General features: G+C 43.1%; 1 protein-coding gene across 7 annotated transcripts in view; it reads left to right on the forward strand.

The window, feature by feature from the left end:
• The window catches only part of CIT (citron rho-interacting serine/threonine kinase), a 195,216-nt gene that overhangs the window by 26,240 nt on the left and 143,680 nt on the right, over positions 1–25,296 (forward strand). For all 7 annotated transcript variants that reach the window (XM_003932193.4, XM_074402166.1, XM_074402162.1 and 4 more), the window contains 3 exons: positions 16,068–16,210; positions 17,131–17,224; positions 24,927–25,130. In XM_003932193.4, coding sequence (XP_003932242.2) covers positions 16,068–16,210; positions 17,131–17,224; positions 24,927–25,130 — 441 coding nt within the window. The remainder of the gene's footprint in view (positions 1–16,067; positions 16,211–17,130; positions 17,225–24,926; positions 25,131–25,296) is intronic.

Below are 25,296 nucleotides of genomic sequence, written 5' to 3' on the forward strand. Positions count from 1 at the left end.
CATTCATTCAAAGACTTTCTTGCCTTATAGGTGTCTCCCTGGTGTCCTTGCTATAAAGATCAAGAGCAAACCCATTTAGAAACAACCTCGTTGATTGTTGGATACTGTACCTGTGGCTTTAAGGCAATAATAGGAAATCATTTATTGGGGGAATAGTCTGTTATTGCCTATAAAATAAACTTACTTTAATTTTTATTTATTTATTTTTGCTTTAATTTTTAAAAACTTCCTGTGTTAGCTTGCGTAGGAGAAAAATATAAGATAATAATGCATGGTTGTTATGAGAAAATGCAAACACTGCAGATAGCCATGGAATGAAGTTAAAGGGAAAGCTCTCCATTTTCTTTTCTTTTTTTTTTTTTTTTTTTGAGACATTGTCTTGCTCTGTCACCCAGGCTGGACTGCAGTGGCACCCTCTTGGCTCACTGTAATCTCTGCCTCCCAGGTTCAAGCAATTCTTCTGCCTCAACGTCCCAAGTAGCGGGGATTACAGGTACATGTCACCACGCCCAGCTAACTTTTGTGTTTTTAGCAGAGATGGGGTTTTACCATGTTGGCCAGGCTGGTCGCAAACTCCTGACCTCAAGTGATCCACCTGCCTTGGCCTCCCAGTGTTGGGATTACAGGCGTGACCCACTGCACTTGGCCTCTCAATTTTCTTTTCTTTTTTTTTTTTTTTTTTTTTTTTTTGAGACAGAGTTTCGCTCTTGTTACCCAGGCTGGAGTGCAATGGCGCGATCTCGGCTCACTGCAACCTCCGCCTCCTGAGTTCAAGCAATTCTCTTGCCTCAGCCTCCTGAGTAGCTGGGATTACAGGCACGTGCCACCATGCCCAGCTAATTTTTTGTATTTTTAGTAGAGACGGGGTTTCACCATGTTGACCAGGATGGTCTCGATCTCTCGACCTCGTGATCCACCCGCCTCGGCCTCCCAAAGTGCTGGGATTACAGGCTTGAGCCACCGCGCCCGGCTCAATTTTATTTTCTAATCCTCCTCTTTAGGAGAAGACAGATGGTTAAATATGCTCTTTCTTTCTGACCCTTAACTATGCTCTGTGGGAGCATGGTGGGGGATATTTCTTTTCTTCTTTTTTTGAAACTGGTCGCACTCTGCCACTTAGGCTGGAGTGCAGTGATATGAACATGGCTTACTGCAGCCTCAACTTCCTGGGCTCCAGCAATTCTCCCACCTCAGCCTCCCAAGTAGCTGGGATCACAGATGTACACCCTGCGCCTGGCTAATTTTTGTATTTTTAGTAGAGACGGAGTTTTGCCACATTGCCCAGGCTGGATTCGAACTCCTGAGCTCAAGCAATCTTCCTGCCTCAGCCTTCCAAAGTGCTGGGATTACAGGTGTGAGCCACCACGCCCAGCCCCAGTGGGGGCTATTTTTCTATACTCATGTCTATAGTTTGCTTTATAAAAATGGTATGTTACTCTCTGCTTGGCTCTCCAGCTTGCTTTTTGCTTTTCATGAGTGTATTTCAGACAGCCTTTCTTCCTTGTCAGTAATACAGGTTTACTTGATTCTTTTGAGCAGTGGCATAATTTTCCCTGGTGTGTATAGATCATAAATTAGAGAATGCTAAAATTCATTTTGGGACCTTGTTTAGGTTCTTGAGGGATTAAATTCCTAAATTTAAAAAGTGTATCCTAGAAACAATTTCTGTTCCTAATTCAGCCCTTAAAAGAAGACTATCATGTTTCCCTGAATGGCGATAAACATTTACAGAGGCTCACGGAAGAGAAAAGGGGAGGAGAGAGATGAACTCCCATCTGTCTTAAACTTCTGCTGGCCAGTTTTTGGGGAATTTGCTGCTTTTATTCCTGACCTAAAATAAATAGTTTATTTGTCTTGGTTTCATATTAGTCGAGAACCCAATGCCTGTAGAGTTTTCCTCGTCCTCTGAGTGAGGACATTCACATACAAGTATATTGGAAGACTGGCCTTGACTAACCACATGTGCCTTCAGAACCAATGGCACAGCTCTTGTTTATGGCCTGAAATACCCTTTCCTTAAATATTGCCTTAGAGGCTTTCCTTCCTTGAGACCTGGGGCATGGAGCCCTCACCTTCACAAATGACCTTGATATGTTTCTAGGGTTGCTGATGTTCCAGGACATTTGTTGCAGACGTAGTATTTACCTTGTGCTCTCTGCATCTTAAAGAGCTTGTCATGTTTGAATGTATTAACAGGTTTTTTTTTTTTTTGAGACAAAGTCTTGCTCTGTCGCCCAGGCTGGTGTCGCCCAGGCTGGAATGCAGTGGTTCAATCTCAGCTCACTGCAACCTCCACCTCCCAGGATCAAGCAATTCTCTTGTCTCAGCCTCCCCAGTAGCTGGGATTACATATGCGTGCCACCATACCCAGCTGATTTTTGTATTTTTAGTAGAGACAAGGTTTCCCCATGTTGGCCAGGCTGGTCTCAAATTCCTGACCTCAGGTGATCCGCCTGCCTCCGCCTCTCAAAATGTTGGGATTATAGGCGCGAGCTACTGCTCCTTTTTTTTTTTTTTTTTTTTTTCCCCCCGAGATGGAGTCTTCCTCTGTCACCCAGGCTAGAGTGCAGTTGTGCCATCTCTGCTCACTGCAACCTCCGCCTCCAGGGTTCAAATGATTTCCTATCTTATCCTTCCATGTACCTGGGACTACAGAAGTGTGCTACCGTGTCCAGCTAATTTTTGTATTTTTAGTAGAGACGGGTTTCGCCATGTTTGTCAGGCTGGTCTTGAACTCCTGACCTCAGGTAATCCACCCGTTGGCTTCCCAAAGTGTTGGGATTACAGGCGTGAGCCACTGCACCCAGCCTCAGGAATCTTTATTAAGAAGTTTCCTTAAAACAGTAAGGCTTTTGTTTCTTTTGGTTCATGTTTATTGTTGTTTTAGGTATATATTTTTTTCTTTTTTCTTTTTTAAAGCGATGAGATCTCACTCTGTTGCAGTGGCATGATCATAGCTCACTGTAACCTCAAATTCCAGGGCTCAAGGGATCCTCCTGTCTCAGCCTCTTGAGTAGCTGGGACTATAGGTGGGAACCACCACACCGAGCTAATTTTTAAATTTTTTTGTAGAGATCGGGGTCTCACTATGTTGCTTAGCCTGGTTTTGAACTCTTGGTCTCAAGCCATCCTGCTGCCTTGGTTTCCCAAATTGTTGGGATTACAGGCATGAACCACCATACCCAGCCTGTTTTAGATATTTTAATTAGAGCTCTGCAAGAGATTTAAAACTCTAGCTTGTGAAGATAAACTTGATTTTCAAGGCAGCACAGAATCTTAGCAGTCCTGGGGTTAGGAAGGGCTTTGATGTTTTTGGACCAAAGTTGAGAGTCCATAGTTTTCTGGTCTACCTTGCACTGCTCCAGAAACTCATATTTATCTTCTCTGAGTTGAAGAGCCCACCTTCTCGGTGTCTAGTCTCAGGCAGCTTATTCTTCTTTAAAGTTAGCTTTATTGAAATGCTTTGGGATTTTCACACCATCAAGGTCCATTTTGGTAGAGGCGTTGACAAACTTTGAGAGTTCTGTGTCAAGGAACTCAGTTGAGGATTTAGTGGTCCATGTGGCAGCCTACTGCTCAGTAGCTTCAGGGAAACCACTGCTTGTCTCCTCCCTGGCCAGTGAGGATGATCAGAGGAGCCCGAGCAGGGAATGGCCAAATGTTTTTTTACATGTTGATGGTAGTGCTTTGTTTCATGTCTGAACAGTTCTCAGATCACATCTTCAGGAAGGTACTATCTGGGCATTTCGATAATTTCTCACTTTGATGTCATCATTCTTATTACCACCACCTAGCTTTGTCATAGTAGAAAGAACTTTCCTTTTTCTTAATTGTGGTTGTGGCTTTGATTTTTTTTTTTGAGGCCAAGTCTTGCTCTGTTGCCCAGGCTGGAGTTCAGTGGCATGATCTTGGCTCACTGCAGCCTCCACCTCCTAGGTTCAAGTGATTCTCCTGTCTCAGCCTCTCAAGTAGCTGGGATTACAGGCACCCACTACCATGCCCTGGTAATTTTTATATTTTTAGTAGAGACAGGGTGTCACCATGTTGGCCAGGCTGGTCTTGAACTCTGACCTCAGGTGATCTGTCCGCCTCAGCCTCCCAAAGTGCTGGGATTACAGCCATGAGCCACCACACCTGGCCACCTTTTTCTTCTTAATTGTGGATTTAACTGCTGTGAACATCTGCTTGGGCGTAGCCTTCCTGGAGTGCGTCTTGGATTGGGTTTCTGTTCTGGGACAGGCTCCCAGATATAGGGGCTTCCCTATTGATCTCTACACTGACCTCAGCATTCTTAGCTTGGCTTTTCCATCCACCATCTTACGATACAGGAGGGTTCTTAATACAGCTGTTTTTAGGAGTTCTGGTTGCTTCAGCACATTGATACTTGGGTTCAATGACATTTTTACTCCCTTCTTTTGTAGCTCAATTGGGTATTACTGATGAAATTTTATAATTACTAATATTTCCTTATCTCCATTTTCTTCTCAAGTACTTTACTTTGTTGCTTTACAGTAAAATGCTTGCTAAGGGTACAGTTTCACATAAAAATGCAAACTCAGCATGGAAATTAAGATACGATCATAGGTCTGCCATCCCTTATCTGTAATTCTGAAATACCTAGAGTTCTGAATAACCTCAAGTTCTTTTGTTACTTGTTTATCAGCAAAACCTGACTTGAACTCAGCTTTTGGCAAATGATCCAAGCTCTCTTCAGGCTCTTTTTAGTCTTTATTCATTCCCTTTAGTGTAACTTCACTGTTTGCTATAAAATGTTGAATGTGTTTGATTACAAGGTGATGTTCCAGACCTTTCTGAGGGTGTTACATTATATAAAGTGTATGTGTGGCCGGGCACAGTGGCTCATGCCTGTAATCCCAGCACTTTGGGAGGCCCAGGCTGGTGGATCACCTGAGTTCAGGAGTTCAAGACCAGCCTGGCCAACATGATGAAACCCAGTCTCTACTAAAAATACAAAAATTAGCCAGGCATGTTGGTGGGTGCCTGTAATCCCAGCTACTCTGGAGGCTGAGGCAGGAGAATCCCTTGAACCCAGGAGGTAGAGGTTGCAGTGAGTCAGCATCCTGCCACTGCACTCCAGCCTAGGTGACAGAGCAAGACTCTTTGTCAAAAAATAATAATAATTAATGAAATGTATGTACCACTTTACCTTTCTAAAATCTGAAAAATTCTGAATCTGGAAGCCCATTCTGCTGCAAGATAAGGGGAGCCTGGATTATGTTGGTGCTGTATAGTCCTGGAATTCTACTCTATTGGCCACTTTTATATCAACAAATCTTTGAAGTTTGGGGAAACTTACATATCATGCTCCCCTGGCAGCTGAACATTAATTTGTAATGCTAATGCACTTTCATTGAAGATACATTTAATTAATTATTATTTTTTTGAGACGGAGTCTCACTCTGTCACCTAGGGTGGAGTGCAGTGGTGCTATCTCAGCTCACTGCAGCCTTCAGCTTTTGGATTAAGTGATCTTCTACCTCAGCCTCCCAGGTAGCTGGGATTGCAAACATGCATCACCACACAAGGCTAATTTTCAAATTTTTAGTAATGATGGGGTTTCACCATGTTGGCCAGGCTGGTCTTGAACTCCTGGCCTCCAGTGATCCGCCCACCTTGGCCTCTTGAAGTGCTAGGATTGTAGGCATGAGCCACCAGCCTGAAGATACATTTTATTTATTTTTTTTATTTTCAGAGACAGAGTCTTACTCTGTCACCCAGACTGGAGTGCCCAGATCTTGACTTACTGCAACCTCCGTCTCCCAGATTTAAGCAACTCTCCTGCCTCAGCCTCCTGAGTAGCTGGGATTATAGGCACGTGCCATCACGCCTGGCTAATTTATGTCTTTTTAGTAGAGACAGGGTTTCACCATGTTGACCAGGCTGGTCTTGAACTCCTGACCTCATAATCCACCTGCCTCAGCCTCCCAAAGTGCTGGAATTACAGGCGTGAGCCACTGCGCCTGGCCCTGAAGATACATTTTAAATCGATGAATATATAATGGGATTCTACCTCCTGTGGAATATCCCTCCTGGCTGTCTCTTCTTTCTAGTCTTGCCTCTGCTGTGTGGGTTTCAGGCCTCCATCTTCTCTTGCCTGTGTTGCTGTGATAACCTCCTAAGGATTCTCCCTGCCATCTGTCTGGCCCTCCTCCCAGGTCTTCCACATACTGCAGCCAAGTCATCTTGCTGTTAAAACCCTTCAAGACTCCCTGCTGTCCTTTGGATGAAGTCCAGACTCTTCCACGTGACTTACCAGGACTTTCTCACACTTGCCCCCAGCCTCCTCACTTACTGTTTCTTTCTACCTTATATCCATCCTGAACTTCCTTTGGTTCTTTGACCTTGCCTCTGACCTTTTTGCATGCTGTTCACTCTTTCCCTGTTTACCTTGCTAACTCCTCTTTCTCCTTCTGGGTTGGATCACATTTCACTTCTTCCAGAACCCCCTCCTAGACCCTGTACTTCTGGGATGGTGCCTTTCTACTGTATGCTTATTGCACTCCGTACTTCTCCTTCATGAGTGGGTGTTGGTTTGTCCTACTAGGCTACTTCATCCAGAAAGGGAGAGTAGAACTTTACCAAGTGAATGCTTACACAATATTTTTTGGATGAATATGTGATTAATTTCATAGAAATTTGATTTACATTCAGATTTACTTATTGTATTATGGAACTCACATTATGTTCTCAGTAGGAGTTATTTTCTTTAACATGTGTAATTCAAGATCCAGTGAGATTTTCAAAATTTGGAATACAGTGCAAGGAAATTGAACTTGAGTTCTTTTGCGTTTTAATGGTTAAAAATTTCCCATTTGTGATGACATACCAGTAAGTGTGGCTTACTGTTTTCTGGTCTATAGAAAATTGTTGCAGACTCCATCATAATGTCTGGTTCTACATAACAAGGCTAGTCCTCAATTCTGTAGGTGGCCCATGGAAACAGTGCTCTGTTGATCTGGTTCATGAAGAAATCTGTTCAATTCTGTATAACAGATGCCTTCATCAGTGTCCTTCCATGAAGGAGCTGATCTTCACAAAGAACACATAGTTTTACATCTAACCACTTGTAGTAGTTTTTTTTTTTTTTGAGATGGAGTTGCTCTGTTGCCCAGGCTGGAGTACAGTGGCCACCTCCTGGTTCAAGCGATTCTCCTGCCTCAGCCTCCTGAGTAGCTGAGATAGGTGAATACCACCATGCCTGGCTAATTGTATTTTTAGTAGAGAGAGGGTTTCACCATGTTGATCAGGCTAGTCTCAAACTCCTGACCTTGTGATCCACCCACCTCAGTCTCCCAAAGTGCTGCTGGGATTACAGGCATGAGCCACCGTGCCCTGCCAGTATTGTTTTGTCTAAATTCTTTGTACTGATGTTTTTCCTACTGTGGTTCTCTTCAGGCTACCCTTGCTCTGAGCCTGCAATTGACCTATGGACTTCTTTTCCCTGCTGTGACCTTACAATGACTTCCTGTGTTCACTCCAAATATTTCTCCCTAGTTGCATATAGAGATGTATTAGTTAAGGTACATGCTTTGTTGCTGTATCACAGAGACCCCAATGTACAGTCCAGACTAGTAGAGCAGCTCTGTTGTATGTGTCAATTCTGGGTCCCAGGTTCCTTCCACGTTGTGACTCCCCATTCCTTAGGATGTTGTCATCTTTTACATGGCTGAAGTTGGGCCATTTCATGTCTTTGTTCCAGCTGGCTGTTAGGAAAACAGAGCAGAAGCTCAGACTAAGCAACTTTTTTATACATAAAATGCAATGATGTGGAAGTTGGACACATCATTTCCTCTCACATTTTTTCGAGCAGAACAGTCATGTGCCTGCACATCTAGCTGCTAAGGAGACTGGGAATTTTACTGTCAGCTGTGTGGCCTCTGTTGAGCTAAAATTCTTATTACTATGGAAGAAGGGAAGGATGGATTTGGGGGCACAGTTAATAGTCTGCCACAGAGGCTAAAATAGCTGCTTTTGGCTGGGCATAGTGTCTCAGGCCTGTAATTTCAGCACTTTGGGAGGCCAAGGCTAGTGGATCACTTGAGGTCAGGAGTTTGAGACCAGCCTGGCCAGCATGGTGAAACCCTGTCTCTACCAAAGATAGAAAAATTAGCTGGGTGTGCTGGCAGGCACCTGTAATCCCAGCTACTCCAGAGGCTGAGGCAGGAGAATTGCTTGAGCCTGGGAGGCGGAGGTTGCAGTGAACCATAATCGCGCCACTGCACTCCAGGCTGGGTGACAGAGTGAGACTCCATCTCAAAAAAAAAAAGACCCTCAAAAGAGAAGAAACAGCTGTTTTTGTAGGAAATACAAGTTAGACCTGAGCTTTGAAGCCAGGCCCATAATTTCACCTTCCATATTCTTACTCAAGGCATTATATATACTTCTGGATCCAAAACCACTGGTACTAGGAGGCCCTGCTAGGGATTAGTTCTCTATATTTCTTATCTTGCTTTCAACCCACACCTGTGCAATTTTTATGGGCATTTCAAACTAGTTTCCTATGTAGGAACAATTTGAAAGTGGGCTGTTTCTAGGCTTTTATGAATACCACCCTATGCTGTCATTGGGAATCTGAAGGGAGTTAATGAACACAGCTCCATTGTTTACTTCAGTGAAATGTGGCAGCTTACGATAGTTTTGACAGTGAGACATGTGCTGTTTTGATCTCTCTGCTAAGATTATCTGATTTTTCAGGCATGTCTTAAAACTCACCAGGCCTGTTCACATGCTGCTGCTTCTGAAGCCAGGGTTTGGAAGCCAGCTGCCCATCAGAATGAGGCTGTGACTTAGAATATTGGTTCTTGTTTTATTACCATTCCTTGTTTGGTCTCTCCAGAGTCACTGGCCTTTTCGGCTTCAATTTTCTCATTGATGAAATGAGATATTAATTTCTCTTATTGACTTCAATTCAGTTGCCGAGTGTATTATTGCCTTTGGGAGGTTCTTTGAGTTTTCTGTGCCTTCGAAATCTTTGTTTTTTTATTCTGGTGTTTTGAGGCATGTTTCCAGTGAGTGCATTTACACTTTTACCATTTTAGGAGCCACAATTTAATTGTGTTGTCCCAGCTTGCTTGGCCCCGTCCCCAGAGTTTCTGATTCAGTAAGCCTGGGGTGGGGCCCAAGAATTTGCATTTCTTCTTCTTCTTTCTTTTTTCGATCCAGAGTCTTACTGTGTCATCCAAGCTGGGGTGCAGTGGCACAGTTGTAGCTCACTGCAGCCTCAAACTTCTGGGCTCAAGCCATCCTCCCACCTCACCCTCTTGAGTAGCTGCGAATACAGGCACACAGTACCACGCCTGGCTACCTTTTAAATTTTTTATAGAGATTGGATCTCACTGTGTTGCCCAAGCTATTCTTGAACTCCTGGGCTGAAGCAATCCTCCTGCTTCAGCCTCCCAGAGTGCTGGCATTCCAGGCATGAGCCACTGCACTTGGCCAAGGCTTTGCATTTCAAACTAGTTTCCAAGTAATGCTGCTGCTGGTCCAGGGACCTCACTTTGAGAACCATTGTCGTATAGCTGTAGTTACAGTTAGTTTTTGGTTCTAGCTTCTTCCTTTGTCCCTTCAGTAATAGTGTACACATCTGAAATCCCTGCCTTTGCTCTTTCAGGCCCAGGCATGGCACCTGTCCCCTCTTTTGCTAGCCCTGGGGTGCTTCATCATCCCAAGTTTATTTTTCTTCTCCTGATCTGAACTTTTGTAAATAGCCCCTTCCCTAATGAATGTCCTCAATTCCTTGGTTTAGTGTTCTGTCTGTTTCTTGCCAAGACTCTGGATGATTCAATACTGAGTGAGGATTTTTTGCATAGATGGATGAATCAGGATGGGTTTCATGTTTTCTAAGATAAAGGGCCTTCTCTCATTTTCTCCTTGGTCAAAGTGACTAAGAGAAAAAGAGATTTCATTCTCAAGAAGAATAATATAGGGCCTCTGCTTAGAGGCCACTCTGCTCTGAGGACCTCTTCTCTCCTTTCTCATGCCAGAGATCAAGAACATTGGGCAGAGTGGATAATGATGCTGCAGGCATCATTACATTTTCATGGCACTTTCAGTTGTGCTGAGCGTGCAAGTTTTTCAAGGAGACATTTCTAAGAGGTGGCTAGCACAGCATGCCTCTAATGCCCTATGTGAACTGGAATAGAGTACTAAATAACTGTTCAATATTCAGCCCATCCCTGCATATGCAAGCGCGCACGTGGGTGCATTGCATATGTGTGTGTGCACATTTGTCCTTCGTTTCAAATGCAACACCATGGCTGGAAATTGCCTTCCTAGTACTGGGGTATGGATGCAAACACCAACAGAGAAGCAGCCGCTACTTCCAAACTGAACACATGTGAGATTTGCCCTTTAATTAGCATCTGCAGCTGCTGCCATTAGAAGGGTCTGTCTCTGTTGGCCTGAAAGTCTTTGCTTTAAAAGAGCAAGTCCGTTATAGCTCCAAGCCAGGCTCGTCTGTCAGCTGCTGTGCTTTCTCTGCCATCAGCAGGGTTGCCACATTGTTTTGGGGTGTTTCACTCTAGGACTGTTTCATCCTCCTGTGCCCATGGCCTTTGATTACTGTGCCTTGGTGATCACCATTTGGGTGACCTGCAGCTGCTCATTGTGTGTGCAGGAGTCATCTCCAGTCTTTGCAAGGATAGAAGATCATTGGCTTCAGTGCTGATGGACTGGTTATTTCCCAGGCCTTTGTTGTCAGTAATCTTGTCTTGATATGCAGAGAGCCTCCAGGTAGTCACTGAAAAAAATAAGAGCAACAGAAGTGATGGCTCTATGAAAGCCAAGTTTCATTAAGGGTGTTGCTGCTATAGAAACTTTTAGTTCACTTGGGGTAGCGAGCCACATTGGTTCCACAGCCTCCTCAGCAGTGGGTCCCAACACAGCGCTGGGCTAGCTGCATCTGAATCATCCCAGTAGCTCCTTAAAACTGTAGATTCCTGGGTCACACCATGGAGTGTGATCCATGAAGTCTGGGGTTATTCCCTGGAATCCTTTAAGCTCCCTAAGTGGTTGGGATGGGAAAGAGATGTACTTTACCCTACTATACTGCCTATTATTATTTTAAAATTCTTGCTGGGTGCGGTGACTCACACCTGTAATCCCAACACTTTGGAAGTCGAGGCGGGCAGATCACTTGAGGTCAGGAGTTTGAGACCAGCCTGGCCAATATGATGAAATACCATCTCTATGAAAAATTAAAAAATTAGCTAGGTGTGGTGGTGCATGCCTGTAGTTCCAGCTATTTGGGAGGCTGAAGCAGGAGGATTGCTTGAACCTGGAGGTAGAGGTTGCAGTGAGCCAAGTTCATGCCACTGCACTCCAGCCTGGGTGACAGAGCAAGACTTTGTCTCAAAAAAAAAAAATTCTTTTTTATTACACCAGAATGTCAGCTGTGTGGAGGTGGGGATTTTTTTCTGTTTTATTCACTGCTGTTACTCTAATACAGGGGTCCCCAAACTGCGGCCCGTGGGCCGCGTGCGGCCCCCTGAGGCCATTTATCCGGCCCCCGCCGCACTTCAGGAAGGGGCACCTCTTTCATTGGTGGTCAGTGAGAGGAGCACAGGATGCATTCGCATCCTGTGATCCTGGAGTACTGTATGTGGCAGCACCGTATCCTGTGATCCTGGAGTACTGTATGTGGCAGCACCGTATCCTGTGATCCTGGAGTACTGTATGTGGTGGTGCCGCAAAGCGTGGCATCTCTCACATACAGTACTACTTCCGGTGTCGCGGGACGCATGTGTCACGGCTCCGGAATTACGTCATATGACGCACATCCGGTCTGCAGCTGCCGCGCCCCACATCACCGGAAGCAGTGTGAAATAACAGCAGAAGTTGGAAGAAAGGCAAAGCACTATAACCATTACTACACAGTACAATGGCCCCCACACTCCCCAAAATGTACAACAACATAATGGCCCCTATAAACTCCCTTTGCCCAAAAGTCTCCCCCTACATTACTACACACCGTGTTTCCCCTATTATAAGACGCTGTCTTATATTAATTTTACCCCCAAAAGACAGGGGCTGTCTTATTTTTAGGAGGTGTCTTATAATAAGGGAAACATGCAGCAGTGGGCTTCCCACAGAAGAGGCCCACCACTGCTGCAGATGTCCAGGACGCTGTATACACAGTGTCACAGGCTGATCACCGCCATCCCTGTATACAGCACTGGAGGCGGTGCTGGGCCTGTGACACTGTGTACCACTGTCTGGGATAGTGGAGGCAGCAGCGCTGGCTGTGAAGGGTGTCACACCTTGCATAGTCTGGCCCTCCCAACGGTCTGAGGGACAGTGAACTGGCCCCCTGTGTAAAAAGTTTGAGGACCCCTGCTCTAATATCTAGAATAGTGGCTGGCACGTGATAGGCACTCAAATATTGCTTTAGATGAGTCTGTCTTATTTTCTTTTAAATTTTTTATTTATATTAGAGGTGGGGGTTTCACTATGTAGCCCAAGCTGGTCTCAAACTCCTGGCCTCAAGTGATTCTACTGCCTCAGCCTCCCAAAGTGCTAAGATAGGCATGAACCATCGTACCTGGCTTGTCTCATCATTTTTAAGAAGCACTTCTCGGCCGGGCGCGGTGGCTCAAGCCTGTCATCCCAGCACTTTGGGAGGCCGGGTGGCGGGTGGATCACGAGGTCAAGAGATCGAGACCATCCTGGTCATCATGGTGAAACCCGTCTCTACTAATAATACAAAAAATTAGCTGGGCATGGTGGCGCGTGCCTGCAATCCCAGCTACTCAGGAGGCTGAGACAGGAGAATTGCCTGAACCCAGGAGGTGGAGGTTGCGGTGAGCCGAGATCGCGCCGTTGCACTCCAGCCTGGGTAACGAGTGAAACTCCATCTCAAAAAAAAAAAAAAAAAAAAAAAAAAAATGAAGCACTTCTCCTGGTGATTCTGATGGGCAGTCAGGCTTGGGAAGCTCTAACCTAGAGGACCTGCAGTTGTCTTGGGGTAGAAGCCAAGCCTATCCTGGTTTTTGGGATCAGTGCCTCACTGGTTATCTCTGAATAGTAAAAGTCAGGGACAGCTGTGAATGGACCCTCTGGTACAACCTGGGTGACCACTTTGTCCTGAACTTCTTCATCATTTTCTGCTGACCCTGGTCTTTGGTTTACAGCAAGTCACCTGGTAAGAAGACTTGAAGATTCCTAGTTTGTTACTTCACATAATGCTTTTGGAACCTCTTGGTATCATTTGTAACAATCCAAACGTGTTTTCTGAAAGCATTTAAGTCCTGGGTCTTTACTGTATCTTTAAGCTTTAACAGCATGATGATTGAATGAGCCTGGATCAGCCACATACAAGCTGTCTTCTCCATGGGCTCTATTCATACTAGAATGAGCAGCTATACCCTAATAGCTGGGATGTGGGTAACGTCTTGGGATACCCACATTTACTCAGTAAATGTCTGAACTACATTCTCCTAATGGTGCACTGTTGGAATTTTTAGCGAGGTAACCTGGAACAGAGTTGGTGGGCCAAGTTTGATTAGGATCTTTGTTAAGGACCCGGTCTATTTAGAGGTCTGCCATTGAGTGTCTGTTTTGGCCACAGGTTGTGAAGCATGCTGTATAGCAGCTGTTGTAATTTTTTTTTGCGTGTTTTCGCCATCAACCCTGGTTTTGAAGAAATGGAAAGTTGTTTCTTAAACTGATCTGGTTTGGGAGGAGATTTTCAGTTCAGGGAATTGGATCTTCTGAATAGAAGCAAAGAATACAGGTCTTTTTGCCTCTCTAAGAGCTGGCTTTTGTTTTCTGAACATTTTACCGGTCATTGCAATGGAATGCCAGGAGTAGCTGCCAAATACTAAGCTGTGTTCCGTTTGTCAGTTCTTAAGAGTTGCCAGTGGCTGCTCTGCCATGCATTTGACTTTCTCAGCCTTAGACTTACCAAGCCATACTGTTTTTTTCACATCTTTAATACAGCATAGGAAATTTATAACTGTAGTGTGTCATCATAAATATGCATTGTTCTTATTTTAAGACATTTCAGTACTAAAAGTGTAAGTACTTCTGTTATTATCTGTGAATTTCTTTCCTTTTTCTTTTTTTGGATATTTAAGACCTTTTTAATGGCAATATATATTTAAAACAGACATATAATTAACATTCACCCACATACCCACGGCCTGTGGAGAACCAGGTTGGGATGAGTGGGTGAGCTCCAGGCAGCCAGGTGGCTCCTGTGGGCTCCTCGAGGACTGGGGTGAGTAACTTCTGTAGGAACTTGGGGGAAAGAAAGTGTATATGTTAGGTGCTGCCCCTGCTAAGTGTTCTTGTTCATTAGTCAAATTTTTTCCGCAATTGCTGTACAAATGGAACCTTACTCATCAAATGTAATTGTCCAGTGTCTGGCTTAATGTCTGCTATTGTCAGGAACCACATGAATGGAGTAGACTCCCAGGTTATAAGGAGCCCTTGGGAAGGAAGTGTGAGTCACTGGCTTCTCCAGGGGTCTCTGGTTTGAGGTTATCTTGGTGCTGGGCGCACTTCCTGGACCAGCCTTCGGGGCTCTGTGCAGATGCTCTACTTCTGACTTGTCTAGAGCTTTCTTCTAATTCTGGACTAAAAGCAAGCAGGAGTTTGGAGGATGATGGTGAGAATTCACATCCCCGAGTTGGCTTTTGGAATGCAGTAGTTTGTGAGATTTAGTGTTTTTTTAAAGAAGTATATTCAGATCTTGCCTTTTTCCTGAAAGCATATGAGACAACTTCCAAGACATTTATAGCATGGCTAATAAAATGGGAAATCAGGGCGAAGGACGGGAGAACTCAATAAGGGTTATATGGCTACAGCAGTTGTCAAAAAGGGTTCTAGCTTCTTGCTGGCCAGAGCAAAAAGGATCATGCAGTAAAGTGTGGGGGGTGGGGGGAAGGATGGGAATTGAATGGTAGGTGAAGACTTCATGCTGGTGCCAGGCACTGTGCCAGGCCCTCTGAGGACCTTGTCTTACTTAATCCTCACACAGTGCCGCAAAGCAGATTAGTCTTATCCCTGTTTTAGAGAGGATGAAACTGAAAGGCAGAGAGGTGAAGTCACCAGCAGGAGGTTGAAGCCACCCAGGCTAACTGGCCTCATGGCCACCTAGGGACTCAGGAATATCACACCTATTTATCATCAAAAGGAGGAAGGATTTTAGTTTCTTGGGTTAGAAGAATTTCTTTGTGCTAATCAAACATTTTACTTTAGGCTTAATAGTCTTCAGGACTTTCTTCCTGTGTATTTACCAACACATGTAATAATTCATTATTACAAAAAAGGGTTCGTACTTTATTCTTTACAGGCTTTCACTTTATATTGTCATGGACAGTTTTCCATGGCAGTATGAATAAATGGAATCTGTTTTTAATATCTTTGCCTTATCCCATTGTTTACATATATCGTATTTTAGTCAGTCTCTACCAGATGGATATTTGAATGATTCCCATGATTTTTTCCCCTGTTACAAACAATACTGCAAGGAATCTATTTATCTGCAAACTGTTGTAAGTAACTGTAAAGTAAATTGTTACAAGTGGGATTACTAGGTCAAAGGGGACATTTTCACATTTAAATTTTTAATAGAGGCTGTCAGTTGCCTTCCTCACAGACTATAAAAGGAAAAGATTGTATCACATTTATTGCAAGCCTTCTGTATTCTGCTGGGTGCTGAGGGGAATACAGAAAGGATATAAGAGAGTTGGTTGCCCTCTAGGAATATCCGTCTATACTGTACCTAATCCTAGGGAATGTCTGGGGTGTCAGCTTATGGGTGGGGAAGTGGGTGGATTTAATTCAACTTTTCAAGCTTGCCTTGCAAACACTGTGCATGGTATCTGGAACTAGTCTTTCATGATATTGATTCCCCTGGGTAACAGATGTAATTTCCTTAGGGCAGGGACTCCATCCTACGTGACTTACAGTATGCCTTACACATCTTCTTTGCTTTGTGGAGGGTCTTTGTTATTATAATACGTCAGGTGATATTTGAGGATCTAATTGAGGCATTCTCTATTTTTGGGTGTGTGAAGAATTAATAACTTTGGCATTCTGTACAGGTCATGGAATATCAGCCTGGAGGGGACTTGCTGTCACTTTTGAATAGATATGAGGACCAATTAGATGAAAATCTGATTCAGTTTTACCTGGCTGAACTGATTTTGGCTGTTCACAGTGTTCATCAGATGGGATACGTGCATCGGTAAGTGAGACACTCTGGTAGCCCGTTGAAGATTTTTCTGTGTCGCAGAAGAGTTTCCTGCATGGAAATGAGTGGGTAAATGATTTCAGGATCAAAATAATGCTCCATCCAATTTTTAGCCAGTCTACCAGTAACTGACTTAAAGCAAGCTTTCCAAAATGGAGGACAGTTCAGCTTGCCCGTCCAGCAGTGCAATAGATCTAGAGTTGTAATGTGCTCAAGTTTGCTAGTAGGATCTGTTCATGTAGCTAAATAAGACTGGGAACTCTTGCATGGGTTCTTTGGGTTATATGATAGAAAAACTGAATTTGGTTTGCAGAAGGAAATGGTATACCACATAGTAGTGAAAGAGCGTGGAATTGTACTTCTCTAACTCTGCCCATTAGTAATCTACAAAGATATTCTTCAGAATACTCAGTTGATAAGTGGTTCTTCGTGTCTTCACTCATCTGATGTTTTATGTACATCTGCGAATGTTGTAGGAATACAATGATTGCTAGTCTAGGAATCACAAAATCTGAGATAGAGTCTCAGCCTTTCCATTGGCTAACTGCATGACCTTGGGAAAATTTCATAGCTCCTTTTGGCTTTAGTTTTCGTAATGTAAAAGATGTGTCTCCAGGAGAAATAATCCATTGACTAGTGTGTGTTTCCTTTCCTTTCTCTTTCTTTTCTTTCCCTCCTGCCCTTCCTCTCTCCCTCTTTCTCTCTCCCTTTCCCTCCTTCCCTCTCTCTCTCTTCCTTCCTTTTGGTTAATATTGCTTTGCAAAATGTATGCTAATCATTTATATCCACCAATAGAGGAGGTCTATATAGCAGAATACATAAACAAAGATTTTTGGCTCAATTGAGATTCTAGGTCAGCAGTTTCTTGCTGATTGGGATGGAGGAGGCAATTCATGGTCCTGATTTTCTTACAGAGACATCAAGCCCGAGAACATTCTCATTGACCGCACAGGACACATCAAGCTGGTGGATTTTGGATCAGCTGCGAAAATGAATTCAAACAAGATGGTAACAACATGGAATAAGAGAGCTTAATAGAGTCTACACTAAAAAGTATTCTTGGTCCCCCTAAGTTTGGGAAGTGTTGGGATAAAATGGTGAACAACATTTTGGAACCTTTGGCAGTGTATGGGGATGGGGACAGGGACACAGAACTATTTCCCAGACTGTGGCACCTTTTTGTGTATAGTGCCTGTTAATACCCAACACGACATTTCTAGGAGCATTCTTATAGTTTGGTTTGAAAGAAAGGAAAATACTTATTTTGTATCTCCCTTCATTTTCCTTGCCTGTTATAGACTGTCTTCTGTTACCTTTTTTACTTTAAAATATTTCGATGAAATGGAACCTCCTGTATCTCAAATCCTCTATTTCCTATGCAGCAAAATTGAAATTAATCACTGGAGCATTTGAACCAAATATCCTTAAGTGTTAAGGATCAGGTGCTCAAAATGTCATTTTTAAGTCTTGGATCTTGGGTAGAAATTAAACTGTATTCCACATGCTAAGTAGGACGGAAGGAGGCAAGGAGGGTAGCTATTGAGATCAAGAGTGAGAATACTTTAGGAAAAAGATGACAAAGTAAAAAAAGGATTAGAGTTTGAAAATCTTCTAATAAAGTTGGTATGTACTAAAATATGAATTTTGAAGTCAACTCTGCAAAAAGGGATAGGTCTAAGAGAAAATCGACTTAGGTTTTAAGACTGATTCTACAACTGAACCACTTGGTGACCTAGACAAATCCTTGGGAAGTTGGTCTTTTATGCTTTCTCTAGAAAAAAATGATTCTAGTTAAAATGCACAATGTAATAGGTTAGAGAAGCTGCTCTTCTAAATGTCACCTAAGTCTGAGAGTTAAATCCTTTCTATAAAGGACAATAGGTAAAATTTTCTTTTTTTTCTTAAACTGCTTCCAGAAAGGTAGATATTATTAGGTCGATGTTAAGAAAAGGCTTGGAGTTGCATTAACTTTTTGCTCTCTAGCATCTGGCCTGTCTGTTCTGCAGACCTGAGACCTACTTGAGATCATTTTCTTGGTGTTCAAGCCCTTGGAAAAATAAGTTCCCTATGTTGTCCAGTGTCAGAGCTTCTCAACCTCAGTACTATTCATTTTTCAGGTTATTTTCTTGTAATCTGTTCAATTGATCATTACATTAAGAACTAGATTATATTGCTATAACTACAAAGCATTTTATGTTTGAAAAATTACGTACAATTTAGAAACAGGCATGAAAACTTAGGTATTGAATGTAGTGGAATAAAGCACAAAAAAAGTTAAAATAATGCAAAGTTTTATCACTTATGATTAAAAACATTATATGGGCTGGGTGCAGTGCCTCAAGCCTGTAATCCCAGCACTTTGGGAGGTCAAGGTGGGAGGATTGCTTCAGTTTGAGACCAGCCTGGGCAACAAAATGAAACCTAGTCTCTACAGAAAATCAAAAAATTAGCCAGGCATGGTGGTACACACTTGTGGCCCTAGCCACATGGGAGGCCAAGACAGGAGGATCGCTGGAGCCCAGGAGGTTGAGGCTGCAATGTGCCATGTTTGCACCACTGCATTCCAGCCTGGGTGACAAAGCAGGACCCTGTCTCAAAACAAAACAAATTTATATGCTACATTCATGAAATTAAAAAACAATCATGCATTTAGAAATAAATGGAAGCATAAGTACATTGATAATGTAACCTAAGCATTACTGACATTTTGATCTGAATAATTCTTTGTTGTGGGGGCTGCCCTGTATATAAGATGTTTAGCTGCATCCCTGACCCCTGTCTCCTAGAAGCCATTAGCACCCTCCCTTCCAGTTGTGATAACCAAAAATGTCTCTAGACATTGCCAGATGTGCCTGGGGTGAGAGGGTTGGGGGGAGTGGGGTTTGAGGACTCTCAGTTGATCATGACTGCAGTAGATTGAGAAGCATCAGAAAGCTAATTAGACAGGAATATGTGTTTGCAGTAAGAAAACCTATTCAGAAAAACTAATCAAGAGCCAAAGTTACTGCTTGGTAAATAAATAGGAATTAGGAAGAAGACCCTATCTCTGTGTCTGGAGTCATTCTCTTCAGAGCCCTTGGTGGAGAGACAGGGTTCTCATTAATTTCAGGTTTCTATTTTTCAGTGCTTCAAACTGCCCTTTTCAGTTTTAATTGTATCAACTTTCACTAGGGGAGTGGGGGAGGCGTAGGGGGGTGGGTAGGGGGTGGGAACCTACCAGGTTTATTTGAAACACAAGGCTCAACCTCTGATTGTTTTGGTCAAGGCGGTAGGGCACTCAATACCACACACTTGAGAATATTGCCTCTCTTTTTCCCTTGTGCTTTTAGGGTTGGCATGTGACAAGCAGATAAGAAGAAAATTTTCACATTAAGTCCAAAGTCCCTTTTGTTATAGAAGAGCAATAATCTGCAAACTAGATCAAGTCAAGAGTGGATATAAAATTATAGTTTTGGGGGGGAATCTTTTTTTTAATTAAAAAAGAAATTTCTGTTTTGAGATGGAGTCTCACTCTGTCGCCCAGGCTGGAGTGCAATGGCGTGATCTCGGCTCACTGCAACCTTCGCCTCCTGGGTTCAAGCAATTCTCCTGCCTCAGCCTCCTGAGTAGCTGGGATTATAGGTGTGTGCCATCCTGCCTGGCTAATATTTTGTGTTTTTAGTAGAGACAGGGTTTCACCATGTTGGTCAGGCTGGTCTCGAACTCCTGACCTTGTGATCCGCCCACCTTGCCCTCCCAAAGTGCTGGAATTACAGACATGAGCCACCGTGCCTGGCTGGGGGGATATTTTTAATAGTGGTATTGGGTTAAACATATTTTCTTTAAATGAAATGTATGTAGGCCTAAAGTAGGTTCTAAATGTTGCCTGTACTCATAGTATACCATATAAAATATAATCCACATTTGCTGAAATTACCATATATTACTTACCCCAAATCAATCAATCCCTTCCCTATTACCCCCACATATTATCTTGGTATTTTGGATACCTGTGAATCTTAGATCTGTTCAGTTTTCCATTATCCATTGTCTTATTTCAAGCTTTTCATTCAGAACATTGCTTTGGAGTATTTTCTGTTAATAAACACAGGGGCCTAGTGACTGTAGGACCTGCCAGGTTAGGTCACCCACTTCACTTTATTAGAATCTCGAAGAATGGTGAACAGCTGAGTTCCAATCTGTCTCATTCGGCTCTCATGAAAAGAGCTGTAAAGAGATTGTACATAAACCACATTATATAGCATGGTAAGTGGTAATCAACCCCATTTAGCAGTTGCAACCCCACAAAAGATAGCCCTTTCTAGATTTACGTAGGAGTGAAAAGCTTTATTTTCCACAATAGGAGCAACATAGTGAGAACTCCTTTTCCCCCTGTTTCTGCAGGTATATATTTATGCCCTAGGCATCTTGACGGGTAAAGTTAGGTTTAAATAGTTTTAAGTTTAAGCATTTTTTTTTTTTTTTTTTTTTAATACAGAGTCTTGCTCTGTCACCCAGGCTGGAGTGCAGTGGGTAATCTCGGTTCACTGCAACCTCTGCCTCCTGGATTCAAGTGATTCTCCTGCCTCAGCTCCCCGAGTAGCTGGGATTACAGGTTCCTGCCACCATGCCTGGCTAATTTTTGTATTTTTAGTAGAGACAGGGTTTCACCATGTTTAAGCATTTTGTGGAAGGAAAGGGGTTAGGAGGAGGAAGACATTCATCTTCTTTCTTCCTCGTCTGCCTTTTGTTAGTAAAAGACTCTGCTAAGTTAAGTCTTTTTTTCCTCCCTCCCTCCCTTGTCTCCCTCCCTCTTTCCCTCTCTCCCTCCCTTTCTTCCTTCCTCCCTCTTTGAGTTCTCCTCCTTCCTTCCTTTTTTTCTTTTCCTTCTCCCCTTTTCTACCAAAATATGGCAGACTCTTCTCTCCCCTAGTCATTCTCATATAGTCTTCTGAACTTGTTTATTTTCTTCCCTGTCAATACAGTAAAAATTAACAAAGTTTGCTGGGCATGGTGGCTCATGCCTGTAATCCCAGCACTTTGGGAGGCTGAAGTGAGCAGATCACCTGAGGTCAGGAGTTTGAGATCAGCCTGGACAACATGGCGAAACCCAGACTCTACTAAGAAAAAATACAAAAATTAGCTGGGTGTGGTGGCGTGCTATAGTCTTAGCTACTCAGGAGGCTGAGGCAGGAGAATCGCTTGAGCCCAGTGGGTGGAGGTTGCAGTGAGCCCAGTTGCATTCTTGTACTACAGCCTGGGTGACAGAGCAAGACTGCCTCAAAAAAAAAAAAAAAAAAAAAAAAAATTAACTAAGTTAAGTAATATTTGGGCCCTATCAGATAGTGTCTTCCTGCAGGCAGGCTGGCCCCTTAGTACATGTTTACTTTTAATATCTCACTCAGATTAGCTGACTGAATTGCCACCAGAGGAGAGTGAAAGCATATTGCAAAATCATAATCAGGACGTATGAGATTACATGCTGAACTGGTTTAATGTGCTTGAGAGTCAGTGACTAATGCGAACTTAGCAGTTGTTAGTTGTCATTAAAAACGTTTATTAATTACTATCACAAACTTAGAGATTTGTTAATTCACAAAAAGTAATGCCTTCATTAATCACTATTAAGCACTTAAGAGTAAGCCAGCGGGTATTTTTCCCTTCATAGCTTTCTAGTACAAATTAATAAAATTTAGAAAATTAGAAAAATGATTGTGCATAAATGTGTATAATCATGTATCTGTTAGGGGGCAAAAATTAGTTTAGGAATTATCTTTCTTTGATAAGTCTCTTCATTAGTTAGAAAATGAGGCACTGGGGCCAGGCACGGTGGCTCATGTCTGTAATTCCAGCACTTTGGGAGGTCGAGGTAGGCGAATCACAAGGTCAGGAATTCGAGACCATCCTGGCTAACATGGTGAAACCCTGTCTCTATTAAAAATACAAAAAATTAGATGGGCATGGTGGTGGGTGCCTGTAGTCCTAGCTACTCAGGAGGCTGAGGCAAGAGAATCGCTTGAACCCCAGAGGCGGAGGTTGCAGTGAGCCAAGATCGCGCCATTGCACTCCAGCCTGGCAACACAGCAAGACTTTGTCTCAAAAAAAAAAAAAAAAAAAGAAGAGAAAATGAGGCCTTGGAAATTCCTACTGTTTGGCTGGGTTGCCCTGATAAACATGCCCCACTCATTTCTTTTTTTGCAACTCTTTGGTTGTGAACAAGTCACTGTGCCCTATGAGCCACAAATTAGGAAAACGAAATATTCCTGAACAGTCTGGCAATAAAACAAAATCCAACAAGTGCAAATGGTATGTATTGGACAATTGCATAGTTGTCCAATTTTAACCTAATTACAAGGCAATTAGGCATAAAGGTTAAGCATTTAATCAACAGTACAGTAGCATTACCATTACCTACTCAAGCCAAGATGTTAGTTTTCCGTCTCTTGTTTATTTAAAAAGTAGCTATAGCTCATTGTCAACGCATTTTTACCAGAACCCTTTAGTTTAATCCTAATCCTGTGCTGAGCTCATTAACATTTACAAATGTATTAAAAAACAGAACCAGCCCAGATTTTCCATCATATCAAGTCCTCTCCTTGACTTAAGCTACTTTCAGTTCCTCAAGCTTAAGTCACCCTGTGGTTTTGTCTTAGACCAAATATTTTCCCCTTTCTCTCCCTTTCTGTCCATCAAGCCAGTCCTGCCTGTGGGTTTCTTGGATGGTGTGACCAACTCACTTTCTTGAAGGGGTACTTACAGTGGAAGTTTTATTGCCCAAAGCAGTGGACAGTCAGTGTCAGGAATGATTGTATCACACTGCTTTCTGGGTTTAGGGCTTGGAAAAACCTATGTCAGAATGTGGACCCGAGGGAAGGGGTGAAAAGAGAGAGGAGGGGAGAATGGGTCTGTTTCCTATAATGAGAAGGTCTCATGGCAGAGGAATGGATGAGATTAAAGTTACAGGCTGGAAGAGCTTCATCCAGAATCAACCCTGGGGAGAGGAGACCTCATAATGTCCTCGCTAAACATTCACTTTCCTCTCCATACCCAGGTAAAGCAAAGCAAATTTACTTTCTTGGTATAAAGCCCAGCCTTCAAGGTATGTGGGCTTACACACAAAATCCCTTGGCTCATTCGGGCACTTACCATAATGAGGAGAAAGTTCTTTTGTGCCTTATAACTGCTGACCTGAGAGAAGCCCATTATGATATAGAGTTATAGGACAGCTGGTCAACACAGTATTTAACTAAAGTTAGGGCCGCTTGGTTTTGATGGGGAGAAAGGTTAGAGAGGGAATCTTTAGACTTCAAATTTCATGGCTCAGTAAAACTTCAAAATAATTTTGAAGTCCAAAGGGGTTGCCAGCCTACTAATTGCCCAGACAGGGGTGGTTATGAGGGGAAGAAAACCTTCTTTCATCAACAGTATATCAAGAAACAAAGGACATTTAAAGACTAAAAAAGTCAGAAAGACAGATTTTCAGAAAAAAAGGACAGTCCTTTAAATGGGTTACATTTAGCTTTATAAAATGATCTATACTGTCCTAATCTTTCTTTGCTAAGGTCAAGTGCTAGGGTGCCACTGGATGATAAGCCCCTGGGGTTCTGAACAGTGGGGGAGGGAATGACAAGAACAAGGGTTGGGGTGAGGAAAAGGAACTCATTAACCTTGGGCCCTGGGTAGAAGTTAATTATCACGTCTTGCCCTGCGGGTGCCCTTCGAGTAGGAATGCTAACTACAAAAGCAGTTTTCCAAATTTTTGAACTTGAGATTCGTAATATTGTATTGCCAGCTAGCCACCAGTTTTCTACTCCCCTCTCCCTTCCCTTCCTCTCCCCTTTCCCCTCCCCTTCCCCTCCTCTCCCTTCTCCTCCCCTCTCCCTTCTCCCCCCATCTTCCCCCTCCCTTTCCTCTCCCTCTCCTCCTCTCCGTTCCCCTCCTTTCTCTCTTCTCACCTCTCCCCTCCTTTCTCCCATCCTCTCCCCTCCCCGCCTTCCTTTCCCTCCCCTCTTTTATTTTTTTTTGACAGAGTTTTGCTGTCACCTAGGCTGGAGTGCAGTGGCACAATCTTGGCTCACTGAAACCTTCACCTCCTGGGTTCAAGTGATTCTTGTGCCTCAGCCTCCCAAGTAGCTGGGACCACAGGTTTGTGCCACTATGCTTGGCTAATTTTTGTATTTTTAGTAGAGATGGGTCTTCATCATGTTGGCCAGGCTGTTCTCAAACTCCTGGCCTCAAGTGATGATCCACCCGCCTTGGCCTCTCAAAGTGTTGGAATTACAGATGTAAGCCACAGCATCTGGCCCACTGCCAGTTTTCTAGTGATGGTTAGGTTGATCTTTTAGATTCATTTTTAGAGTTTATTATTTTGCTGTTATCATAAGTAAGAGAAGTTCTTTCATATCAACAACTTGTATGAGGAAAGACATCTTTCATTCCCATTATATACCCAGCTCTCATTCATATAAGCAAAGCAGGTATATCATCAACAACTCTTGCCCTTTTGCCCTTGGATTGGATTATACGCTTTGTGCTTTTTTTTTTTTTTTTTTTTTTTTTTAATTAGTAAAGCGTTTGCATTTCCTGACAGTGTGCCACTTGATGGCAGGTTTAAGTGCCTGGGAGAATAGTAATCAGTGGCAAATCAGCTTGTGTCTGAAATGTGGCTGTTGGCAGTCTACTTGAGGATAATTGAAAGTTTGCTGTATTCATTTTATTTATGGGATTCTAGGTGAGTGCTAGACTCCCAGTTGGGACCCCAGATTACATGGCTCCTGAAGTGCTGACTGTGATGAATGGGGATGGAAAAGGCACCTATGGCCTAGACTGTGACTGGTGGTCGGTGGGCGTGATTGCCTATGAGATGATTTATGGGAGATCCCCCTTCGCAGAGGGAACTTCCGCCAGAACCTTCAATAACATCATGAACTTCCAGGTAAAGAGTCCTTAGAAGATTTGGAAGTCATATTGAGAAACGTTATTTAAACATTGTGCAAATAAATGTTTATAGAATGTTGTTTAAAAATTGTGTGTGAATATTTTATAGGTATTGTGTAAATGAATGTTTATAGAATGTTAGATGTTATTTAAAAATTGTGCAA

The sequence above is a fragment of the Saimiri boliviensis genome, chromosome 7 (assembly GCF_048565385.1).
Source record: "Saimiri boliviensis isolate mSaiBol1 chromosome 7, mSaiBol1.pri, whole genome shotgun sequence".
NCBI lineage: Eukaryota > Metazoa > Chordata > Mammalia > Primates > Cebidae > Saimiri > Saimiri boliviensis.